Source organism: Athene noctua, chromosome 1 (assembly GCF_965140245.1).
Source record: "Athene noctua chromosome 1, bAthNoc1.hap1.1, whole genome shotgun sequence".
NCBI lineage: Eukaryota > Metazoa > Chordata > Aves > Strigiformes > Strigidae > Athene > Athene noctua.
Genome location: NC_134037.1, coordinates 129,182,246 through 129,193,141, shown reverse-complemented (window position 1 = coordinate 129,193,141; position 10,896 = coordinate 129,182,246). Strand labels below are relative to the sequence as shown.

General features: G+C 45.1%; 2 protein-coding genes across 7 annotated transcripts in view; both read left to right on the top strand.

The window, feature by feature from the left end:
* The first annotated feature begins 1,865 nt into the window (after positions 1–1,865).
* On the top strand, positions 1,866–7,916 carry CRLS1 (cardiolipin synthase 1). 4 transcript variants are annotated; one of them, XR_012635134.1, is made up of 8 exons: positions 1,866–2,357; positions 2,724–2,861; positions 3,439–3,568; positions 4,055–4,140; positions 4,566–4,634; positions 4,952–5,043; positions 5,510–5,731; positions 6,708–7,916. XR_012635134.1 is itself a non-coding variant. In XM_074926262.1 (7 exons), the coding sequence occupies exons 1-7, from the start codon at positions 2,028–2,030 to the stop codon at positions 6,793–6,795; spliced, it is 933 nt and encodes a 310-aa protein (XP_074782363.1). In that variant the 5' UTR covers positions 1,866–2,027; the 3' UTR covers positions 6,796–7,916. The 4 variants fall into 4 exon arrangements, 3 of the variants coding, with proteins under 3 accessions (XP_074782363.1, XP_074782492.1, XP_074782565.1); XM_074926262.1 differs by lacking the exon at positions 5,510–5,731; XM_074926391.1 differs by lacking the exon at positions 5,510–5,731 and having other exon boundaries at positions 6,673–7,916.
* Positions 7,917–8,513: 597 nt separating this feature from the next.
* COMMD1 (copper metabolism domain containing 1) overlaps positions 8,514–10,896 on the top strand; it is an 80,015-nt gene continuing 77,632 nt past the window's right edge. The window contains exon 1 of one of the 3 annotated variants that reach the window (XM_074925967.1): positions 8,514–8,826. In XM_074925967.1, the coding sequence (XP_074782068.1) occupies positions 8,632–8,826 (195 nt within the window). In that variant the 5' untranslated portion in view covers positions 8,514–8,631. The remainder of the gene's footprint in view (positions 8,827–10,896) is intronic. The other 2 variants (XM_074926137.1, XM_074926053.1) reach the window with 2 other exon arrangements.

Here is a 10,896-nt window from a genome sequence, read left to right as displayed (position 1 = left end):
CTTTATCTGTGAGAAATCTGTGATTTGTTCAAGAACATTATGCAGTACCAGTGAATGTGGGCGTTAATGGCCATTACAAGATACATAATGTATGTTTCGGTGTAACATGTATGCTTTGGTGTAACTGTTCCCGACACAAGAATGTGTGATCTGCAAGAGTAGTGTTGAATGTGAAATGCCTTTTGAAATCAGAATCATGGTCTAGTGCAATAAAATGGCAGATAAGAAGCTTTCAGTGTAAGTATTAAAAAACAAACAGAACCCTCCCCAAAATTTTTTAAAAATTCAAGAATGCATTGCTGATACTTCTGTTTTCCTCTTATGTCTACAGAATTGTAAGACAAAATAAGCTTTGTTATTTCTCCTTTTTTTCCCTGAGTGACTTAAGGATCTGATCTACAGCCTCCTTCCACAGCAGTTTTGTATGAAATTACGAGCTTTACAGCTTGAAAAGTATGTGTTAAACTGCTCCATGCTGCCTCAGTGTGAATCTAGTTTTAACATACTTGAAGTTGAAAACTAGTTTGACAGATGAAATGCTTAAGAGAAAACTAAGAAGTTATAACTCTCTGCATAGGAACACTTAAGTAGCAAGCAGCCTGCTCCTTCCTGCTTTTGTCTGCTTGTGGTGGTAACTGGGGTTAAGGGCTTTTTTTGATGTGTGGGCAGATAGTAGTTGCCATCTGTCCCCAGGTGCTAACATTGGGGCAGCAGAGGAAGCCACACCACCTCTCAAAGTGGGAGTTAATCCTACATGAGGTGGCAACCTACTCTATCAGGTAATGGGAAGTAGGTGCTAGACATTGATTTTAACCTTTGCCAACCGCTTAGAAAAAAAAATTAAGTAGAAGAAAACGACTTGCACCTTAGAGCCAGGGCTTAAGGGAGAGGATAGAACTGGAATTTCAGAAGTGGGGGTCCCACTCCTCTCCCCTGCCTGTGAGGTCTGTGCTCAGAACCACAGCCTGGCCAAGGGGTGAAGGGATCTGCCCCCCTGCTGTAGCAGAACGGCCTCTAGCTAACATTAGCCCAGGTTCCTGTCAGCCTCTTTTTCCTGCCTGTCAGGGTCCCTCTGAGTGGCAGCACAACCCAGTGGTGTATCAGCCACTCATCCTGCTTTTGATCACCTCTGAACCTGCTCATGCTGCACCCTCTCCGTGTTTTAAAAAAAAATAAACGGCAACTAAAATTGATGTGGTAGAGGAATTAATGATTTAAAAGGTCCTCTTTCTCGATTCTTCCAGATAGCTCTGGAAGAGGTCGAATTAAATACCCTACATCCAATTGTTTAGGGTCTTGAGTCTGGTTTTAGGTGGTTTTTTTAAGAGTCTCCCTTTATTTTGCCAGTTACTGACTCCTGTGTGTAAAGCTGATTGAGCAAGCCTCGCAAGCAAATAAATGATTGCATCTGGAAAAGTAAACTCTCCTTTCTCCTTGAGCTAAAGTAAACGTGAGCAAGAGAGGGTGAAGAGCAAGTACTAGGAACAAGAGACTACTTAGGTCTTCTGGGAAGCCTCTTAAGGTAAAGCAAACCTTCACCTTCCTCCGTAAAGGGCTTCTAAGAGAATAGATGCAGGAAGAAGCGCGGCCCCACGAAGCCGCCCCGCCGTGAGGAGCGGAGTGATCCCGGGCAGCCGCCCGCCACGCCGCCATGGACGCCGCGTCCGGGGGTCCCCGGGGGAGCACTTCGGCCGACAGGTAGGCCGGGAAACAGCGGAAAAGCGTTTTTCCCCTTATTTCTCCTCACAGCTGCGGTTCCCGCTTCCATTCAGCGGCCGCGCCCGCCGCGGGTGGCAGCCTGCCGTAAAACGCACGGCCTGACCAGGAAAGGGACTGCCGTAAAGCGCCGCAAAAAGTCGTGCGTCCCCCACCATCGCCGCACACGCACACCCCGCGGCTCGTACCCTGTCGCCGAGCCCCCGCCAGTCTCTCGGGGCGGCGGATGGCGTGGGCGGCGGGAGGCCGCTCGCCGCGGCGGGCAGAGCCGCAGCGCGCCTAGGGGCCGCGGGCAGGCGCCACCCCGCACCATGCTGGCCGCCGCTTGGCTGGGCAGGGGGTTCTGGGGGCTCCTCCGCGGCGCGGAGCGGAGGCGGCCGGGCGGCGGCTCAAGGCCTCTGGCCAGCCGACCGGGAGCTGCAGCGAAGGGGCGCGGCGGAGGGGCGGGCAGCCGCCGCCATGGTAACGGCGGCATCTTCTGCTTGGCGGCGGGCGCGGGGGCTGTGGCGGGGCCGCGCGCCGCGCCCGCCCTGCACCAACGGCTGTTGCGCGCGCCCGCGGCCTGGCGCCTCCTCAGCGGCGGGGCCGCGCCGCGGGGCCCCCCCCGGGAGCGGCGTGTGGCGGAGCGCTACGCTGAGCTGGTACGTGAGCCGCGGGGCGGCGGCGGCGGCGGCGGCCCGGGAAGCTGACGGGGGGGCCCCTGCCGCTGGCGGGCCGAGGCGCATCGCGCTGCCCGCTGCAGACCGGTGTCACGCCCAAATTTAACAGCCCCACAAGGACTTTTCGGGCCTCGGTGGCGACGTGTTTTCCTTCTGAAGGCTGAGTTAATATTTAATAGTTAGAGGCCGTGTCCGGGCGTCTTGCGCAAGCGGCAGGTTGCTTCCAAGAATCTAGATGGCTTTCTGGCCAGTTCAGCTTAAAGTGTGTGTTTGTCTTGATTAATTGTGTTACGTGCTAAGCGGGCGTTTGCCTTCTTGGCCTGAAGTTTATGCTTTCTTGCTTTACAGTATGAAAATCCCTGGACGATCCCAAATATACTGTCAATGGCAAGAATGGGTTTGGCGCCAGTTTTAGGCTATTTGATTGTTGAAGAAAATTTCAGTGTTGCACTAGGTGTCTTTGTTTTGGCTGGCGTAACGGATTTGGTATGTTTACATCAGTTTGGAAATACTTTGGGGATAGCGTGGGTTGCGGTGGTCCCATTGACATGCATTCAAATTCAGACTCCAGTGTAGAATGGAAATTAACAAAGCAAATCAGTTATTACATGCATTGTTTTCTAGAAAGGCTATATACATCCTTTGCGACACTGCAAAGGGAGCTCGCAGATGCCTGAAGGGGACTTACTGCTGGGGGAGCAAAGGGGCTGTCAGGATTTCCAGTCAGCGCTTATGCATCTAGTGGTCTGTTACCATGTGCAGGTGTACCTGCTACACCTATCATGACAAGAATTGTGTGAATTTTCCACCATCGGTTATCTTTTCATTTTGTGTGTGTGTGTAAATAATGAGATTCGAATATGTTCAGAGGCTTCCAGAATCTTTCACCAATGTGAAAAAAACATGATTACAAATAGCAACTAATGGGTATTGTACTTCATCTTAGCTAAACTAGCTGTATTATGTGATGTCGTTCATGAAATATCTCTGTAACAGTACTATGTGTAAGCTGGTTTTATTCTTAGTTTTCTAACAGAGAAAAATTGAACTTTGTTTTTCCTAGCTGGATGGATTTATTGCACGAAACTGGGCTAATCAGAAATCAGCTTTGGGAAGTGCTCTTGATCCTCTCGCTGATAAAATTCTCATCAGTGTGCTCTATGTGAGCCTAACTTGTGCAAATCTTATCCCAGGTGAGAAAACATCAATTGAGTGTGCTATATAAGGTAAAGAAGCTAATTTTATGTGTGGTAATATTTCTTGTGTTTCTGGAAGGAAAACTTTGTATGGCTTGGAACTCTTGTTTTGTTGGCTGCACTTTTCTCTTTGCTCCTATTAAATACTTAAAAAACACCCCCTATAGTAGACCTTACAGAAAGCATGTGCTGACATATACAAAACCAACTAGCATATACTGCCATTTTCAAATGTATTTTCTTTGAAGCAATAATAGTTAGTAGCTATATCAAAAATTTTCTTGTAGACTGGATTGTTTTAAGACTTCAGATTACACCCTTTCAGGAGTCCGATTAAAAGTCTTCAGTCACACATAAAACTTGTTCAGAACAATTTGAGGGTGGTTATTTCGTCTTGCTTCGTATTTTGTGCTCTTTTGGTTTTGTTTTGGTTTTAATCGTGGATGTGATTTTTCAGTAGATCCTGTTGGCTTGGTTTTTCAGTTTCACTTACTTCCATGATTATTCTGAGGGATGTAGCGCTTATTGCTGCTGTTTTTTATGTGCGATACAAAACTCTTTCTCCACCGGTAAGTGTATAGCATTAAACAAAATTGTATGAATGTGTAATCATTTTATTTTGATTAAATCTTCTGTATTTTTACAAGTATAAAATAATTAATGAGGCTTTAAAAAAGTTCTAACCAAGAGTTTTTAATCTTGATGAGATGGTTGCTCAAAACTTGGGTGCATAGCCTAAGATGTAATGCCGTGCTTGCCCTTTTGCCAGATAGATTTGTAAGCAGAACAGGATTTCATAAAATAGGTTTCATAAAGATGAGTCACTTACTGATAACTTTTTTTCCTGTGTATGATGTGTAATATATCATACATGAGCAGTAGCAGTATAATTCTTTAGTGCGACAATTGACTTTTCTGTATCATGTGAAGAGGTGTATCAAATTGAATATACTAGAATTGTCTTTTTTTTTTTCCTCCTTTTTTCCCTCAACAGAGAACACTCAGTAGGTATTTTAACCCCTGTTATGCTACTGCCCAATTAAAACCAACATTCATTAGCAAGGTAAGTAACTTGTCACAAAAAATAACTCCTCAGTACTTGGGGTGGTGTGTAGTTTGGAGGGAGGGTGCTGTTTACTCCTAGTGCTGAGTGCAGTTCCAAAATAGTGCCAGCTAATTTGGAGGCAACTTGCATCCTGATTTCAATAATACTGTCAGAGCACATGCTAATTTGAGTAAGATGGTTCGTTAAAGGAGGTTTCTAAACAGGTTTTCTGTATACAGACTAATACGTAAACCAGTAATAAAAGTGTATATCGGTATTCCTTGTATAGTAAACGTCTTCATTTTGGTCACATTTCCTATTTTGCTTTTTATCAGATGAACACAGCGGTTCAGCTAGTATTGGTGGCAGCTTCTTTAGCAGCTCCTGTTTTCAATTATGTGGACAGCATATATCTGCAGACATTATGGTAACTTATGTCTTCACTTTTTTTTCAGATAATACAATGTACTCCTAAAGAAACTGGTAATTGAGATTAATCTAATTGTGTGGAACAAAAAACTGTGCCCAGATGATGTAGTAGACCCATATGCCGGAATTTTTGCATGTTTATTCTTAACTGACACAGGACCTAGATATTTATTGGTACATAATTTACTATACAAGCAAAAAGTAGTCAAATGAAACTAGTTAAGATCTGGGAATAATAGCTGAGAAACAAGTCTTCAGAATAGATATGATGTACACAGGTAAAACGTAAATTCAGTTTAACAGAAAAGAAAGGAGAAACGCTCTGTGGGCTCTTTCTTTATTGGTGTAATATGCTTATATGCTGTAAGGGTCCTTGGAAAAGCAACCTTGATATCAGTAAAAAATGAGACAGGAAGTGTTTTCTTACTTTTGCTTTGTACTGTATCTGCTGTCTTGAAATCTAGGTTTCTGAAGCCACTTTGAAAAGCACCTGAAGAGATCGATGATTCCTGCTAGACTATAGGAAGGAAGGGGAGGGATCAAATGAAAACAGACATAGAGGAGTGTACCTCCTTATGTAATGGCTGTTCCTTTCACTGCTATCACTGCAGATCTGAACTGTATCTGAGTCTGAATTGTAGCTGACAGCAGGTGAACAAGTGCAGTTACTTCTCCCAAGCAGTTAGGTAAGAGTTCAGAACAAAGAGGCTGAACGGCAGATAGCAGAATTACTTAGTAACTTAGTTTAAAGCAATGGAAAATCCAATGTTACTTGTGTTTTATTTAAAAAAAAAAAAAAAAAAAAAAGCACCCACAAACCAAAACCCAAAGCTTTTAAGGAACTAGGAACCTTGATCTTAACAGTCAGTGGGGTTTTCCATCCAGTTGGAAAGCCAGATCTAGAATTGCATCTGTGAAAGCCGCTTACCTTGCTGCTTGTCTGGGACCATGAGAGAGTTACGATGTCATGAGTAATAGAGAAACTCTGGGCGTAACTTGCCAGGCTCCTCTGTAAATGCTCAAAAATTACCTGGATGAGCCTGGCAGTGTGTCCAGGGAGGGCAGCGGTGATGGAGGGGCAGGGCTGTAGCGGTGGCTCACACCTGGATGGTGTCAACCTTTGACACAGAGGAGCACTGCTAATTTAGAAATTTTATTTATTTATTTGTTAATGTTATGGTTATTACCCGGTGTCTGGGAAGGGGACAAAAGAGGCTGAAGCTAAAACTTGTGCTTTAGCTTTGGAACTTGGTAAAACACTAAGTTCAAGTCTTGTATGGTTTGTATGTTTTGAATGCTCGCCGTTCATATTACAAAGGGCTACTTTCTCACATCATTCAGTTCTCAAGCTGGTAAAAACAATACAGGGTAGAAATAGTGAAACAGATCTTTTGTCTTCCCTTCTCTAAAACAAGTGCTAATATGGTATATTTGGCCTAGTGTGCAATTACACTGAAGTATGCTACTTAGTGCTGGCTGGCAGTTCCTTTGTTTATCTAATCTACCATTTAGCACTGAATTTCAGTGTATAAACTATAAACTGATTTTCTGTAGGACATAGTCCTTGACTGTGTAGTGAAACATAGGGAAGATGCTTAAAAATAACACTTTTTATTATTGTACTTAGATTCAAGCAACTTACAGGAACTGTTTTCCCCAAAGGTGTATCACGGCTTTCACAACGGTAACATCTGCGTACAGCTATTACCACTACGGCCGAAAAACGGTTCAGGTGATAAATAACAAATGAAGTATTCCTGAAAGGACCAGGTCTTTGCAGCATGGTGTGCCGTACTGCCGAAGAGCGTTGTATTGCAGCTGAGTTTTGGATCTTCTGCTTAAACCATGGCATTGCAATGAAGTGAAGTTTCAACATGTACTGTGTATATATAGAGAGAGACTTTTCAATGTATTTTTAATTTGTTTAAAAATAAGGTTGTTTACAACAACAAATAAATAATATTCTTAAAGACGCAGGTTACTGGTTGCTGCCATGTGCGTTCTGTATAATTTTATACTGGTTTTTAAGTCAAAATATGCACTTTTCACTAGCTTTTCGCCATCTTCATGCAAAGCACTGAGTAGGCTGAGAGTGAGAACAAAAAGTGATTATAAGAACAAATTTGTCTTTGTACCTCAACCTAAGTCGGTAAAACAACGTTGCTCATCAGAACTTAATGACATACATCAGTTTGCAGCAGAAGAAAGCAGGAACAGTATCTTCAGAAATTGGAACCAGAATGATAGAACTTTTACTTTGTATTCCGTAGTGATACAGATAAGCCGTGAAGAGTTACTACCTTGCTCCCTTTCCTTCCTGTGTATGAGCAGCAGTGAACTGTACTCGTCAGGGAAGAGTTTTGAGTCTCAGAAGGGTCGGCTGTGCAGCGAAGAGTCTGTACCCAAATGGAGTTATGTTTCTCATCCTATGTGTTCATTTCTAGAGATTGAAAGAAACTCCTGTATCTCCAGATTCTTTAAAGCTTCTAAAGGTGCTGTTTAATCTAAATACCACTGGTGAAAAAGGATGCTTTAAATATTGTCCAAATGAATGGAGAGACTGGAATAAATTTTTACATGCACGTACTGTTAGTTCTTCCTGTACCTCTAGCTTCTGGAGGGGTATGCTGTGCTCCCCCTCAGGCAGGGGCAACTTGCACGTGTTCTTTGCCTGTTCTCTACTTGCAAAAAAGTGCAGAATAAAGAACTAGGCAGAACGGATCATGTTGATCATAAACTTAATGTTTTATATTTTTGAGCAATGTTGGTATTTCTTGTATGTCATGAAAGAGTGCAGCTATGAAAGGCTTAAATAATGGAAAATAATGGTGAATAATACTGTATTACTAGCAGAACAAAATTTGCTGTAGACATCTCGAGAGCACAGTTTCTTTTGTGACTGCATATGCTTGTGTATATACAAAGCATTTTATTTTTTTTTAATATTTAAACTTGTATAGCAGTGCACAGAGAAAATTATTTTTATTAGTACCTTTTTCTTAACTGTTTTGTGGTCTACCCTGCATCTTACAGCAAAGGGACAGAGAGCAAAGCCTATGGAAGTTTCCTTAAAATATCTAAGTATTTAGTAAAATGGAGTACTTTTGTTTGGAAGAAACAGTTTGGAAAGAAATTTATTGTACCCAGTCATGTCATTCCTGTTTGGTTCTGGTTAATGGGACTGGGTCTTAGTTGTGGGGTTTGAGGGTGGGGGGTGTGTTCTCCTTTTTTCCTTTGTTAATTACAGATACCTTTGAAGCACTGCATGAAAGCTTCAAGGACTAGAGGATACTGGCCAGCGAAGGCTCCGTGTTGGTGCTTGTTACACCTGTGTGGGTCGTAAGTGAAATGTACAATTGCTCGGCAGTGCGTGCCTCAGTATTTGCGTGACAAAATCCGTCCGGATGGGAGAGCCGCTGCTTTTCCCACTTAACGTGTCGGGTACTTGATAGTTAGGATCAGCCTGCTGAGAGCGCGGTGCGAGAAGGCCGGCGACACGCGTGGGCGCCTGCTGGCGCTGCGTTGTCCCCCCGCGGCCGCCGTACTCGCGGGCGGGACGGGGCCGGCGGTGGCTCCACCTTCGACAATGGCGGCGCCGGAGCCGCCGCCGCCGCCGCCCGAGGGCTCCAAGCCGCTGAGTGCGCTGCTCAGCGGCATCGCTCAGGCCGCCTACTACGGCAACGCGGACATCACGGAGGAGCTGCTGCGCGGGCAGCTGTACCCCGAGGCGGCGCCGGAGGAGTTCCGCGCCCTGCGCGCCAAGATGGGCGGCCTCCTCCAGGTACCGGGGCTCGGGGGGGGGCTACCCCGGGGGAAGCCCTTCCCTCCGCCTTTGGGGTGGCCGGCGCCCCGCTCCACACAAGGACGACCGCCTTCCTCCCCGGCGGGGGGCTCCGGCGGCAGCCGGGGCTGGGGGTGCTGCCGCGGGAGTGAAACTGGCCGCCCTCAGCGTGGGGCTGAGCTGTGCCGGGCGCTTCTGGTTCCAGGCCTGGCGCCCGGGCAAGGCTGGGAGCACAGCCCGGCCCAGCCGTGGCCGGGAGGGCAGAAGCAGCCGGCGTAGCCCAGAGGCAAAGGCTTTAACCCTCACCCGGCACGACTCTGAGTGGCGAGCGCCCGGCTCGGCCGGGCTCTCCTTCCCCGTCCCCGCAAAACAACAGCCCGGCAGGCCGGTGCGCAGTGAGGGGTGAAAGCCGACTCGTGGGTTTTACACTCGTGGAAATAACTACCACCATTTTAGGACTTTCTGAGAAGAGCTGCTGTTCAGAATAAGATTTCTTACAAGAAAACTGTATTTTGGGAAAACAATTACGAAGCAAGCTGTTCTAAATAGCAAACAGATTTTGCTTTATGTCTAAAAGAAGAGAAACTCTTTTCCTCCAGAAAGGGTTTTTTTGCTCTCCCTTCAAAGTGTAGCGTAAGTTCCCGGCAGCTCGATGTGGCACAGGGAGCCCCCGGGTGCGAAATACTTGGATGGCCGCTGCCACCTGGTGATTAAATCCACAGCTGCTTTGCAGGATTTATAAACTTGGTCGGTAGTTTTTTGTATGCTCATGTGAGGAAAAAAACCTCAAACCTGAATGCAGTAGCACAGTTTTGGCTGCATCATTTTTCATGCCCAAACCCCCATATTTAGCAGTGACGTCTTTACGTTGTCTTTTTCCCTTGCATGTTTGCTTGTTCTGCTTTCCCTATTGCTACACGTTATTTTTACTGCATGCTATTTATGCTTCTGAAGATGATCAATCTGATTTTCAAAACAGCATCTTTTACATTATTGTTCTCTAAAGAATCCTTGGGATTACCTTGTGTTAGTCTGTATGATGGGAAAAAAAATGTTAGACATTTTAAAAGGAATTTACTTGCTTTTATCTGTGTTCTTATTTGTTACAAGGTCAAAAGTGCTATGCTTTTTAAAAGAAAAACTAGTGTAAAAGTCCTCTCTCTTTTTTTTTTCTCTATATTACTGCTTCAGTATGTTAGTGCAAATGTGCATGTTCACCCAGCATATGAAGCATTAACTGCTACCTTAAATGACTGAATCATTAAGTGCAGTGTCACCAGATTCAGCAGAGAGCCCAGCTTAGTCTCTCCTAATTATTCTGTGCTCATAGCGCTGTTATAATGCAGCAGCCTCCCTCTTTGTGGATCAGATAAGGGACTGCACGTGTGAAACATGCCACTTTGATATTTCTTTATTGACAGTCACCTTGTTGGGCAGAGCGGTCAGATCTGCCACGTGTTCTGCAAGATGCAGTACATCAGCTGGGAAGTATGGTGTGGCTGAAGTGGGGGGTCTTGCCCCTTTTCCTCCATCCACTGCCACTTTTCCTTACCTTTTGACAACTACAGTGCTTTGTGGACTGCTCTGGGAGCAAACCGTTTTCTGTCAGATTACTGAATAACTCAAAGGGAGGAAGGAAAAGAGAATTACTGCAAAGTTCCAGAGTTTAATTTGTCTCATGACAAAGATCTGATGAGCATCATAGATGATTAAAGGAGACAGTTGGGGTGACGTAGCCAGGAGTGAAAGGGAGCGAGAAGCAAGATGTGCTCTTTCCTCATCAGCAAGCTGTTTTGCTGGCATATTGAAGTCAACTGAAATCAGTAGCTGTTGATATACTGAATTTTTCTGAATTGGACACACTGCCTGTTCTCTGTGCTGTCTCGTGAGGTGGTGGTCACCTGCATTACCAGAACTCAGGGACCAAAGCCCAGTGAGGATCAGTGTCTGTATCCATGGCTAAAAGCCAGGAAGTTTTGAGTTCTACCTGATAGGATCACTGAAAAAAAAGATGGCTTTCTGCTGTATCATATTCTTTTAGAAAAAGAAGCTAATACTCCCTACACCTTC

Coding starts and splice junctions, on each gene's coding strand:
- CRLS1 (XM_074926262.1), top strand. CDS start 2,028: ATGCTGGCCGCCGCTTGGCTGGGCAGGGGGTTCTGGGGGCTCCTCCGC. Junction 3,569..4,054: donor TTGTGCAAATCTTATCCCAG/GTGAGAAAACAT, acceptor TTGGTTTTTCAG/TTTCACTTACTTCCATGATT. Junction 4,635..4,951: donor AACCAACATTCATTAGCAAG/GTAAGTAACTTG, acceptor GCTTTTTATCAG/ATGAACACAGCGGTTCAGCT.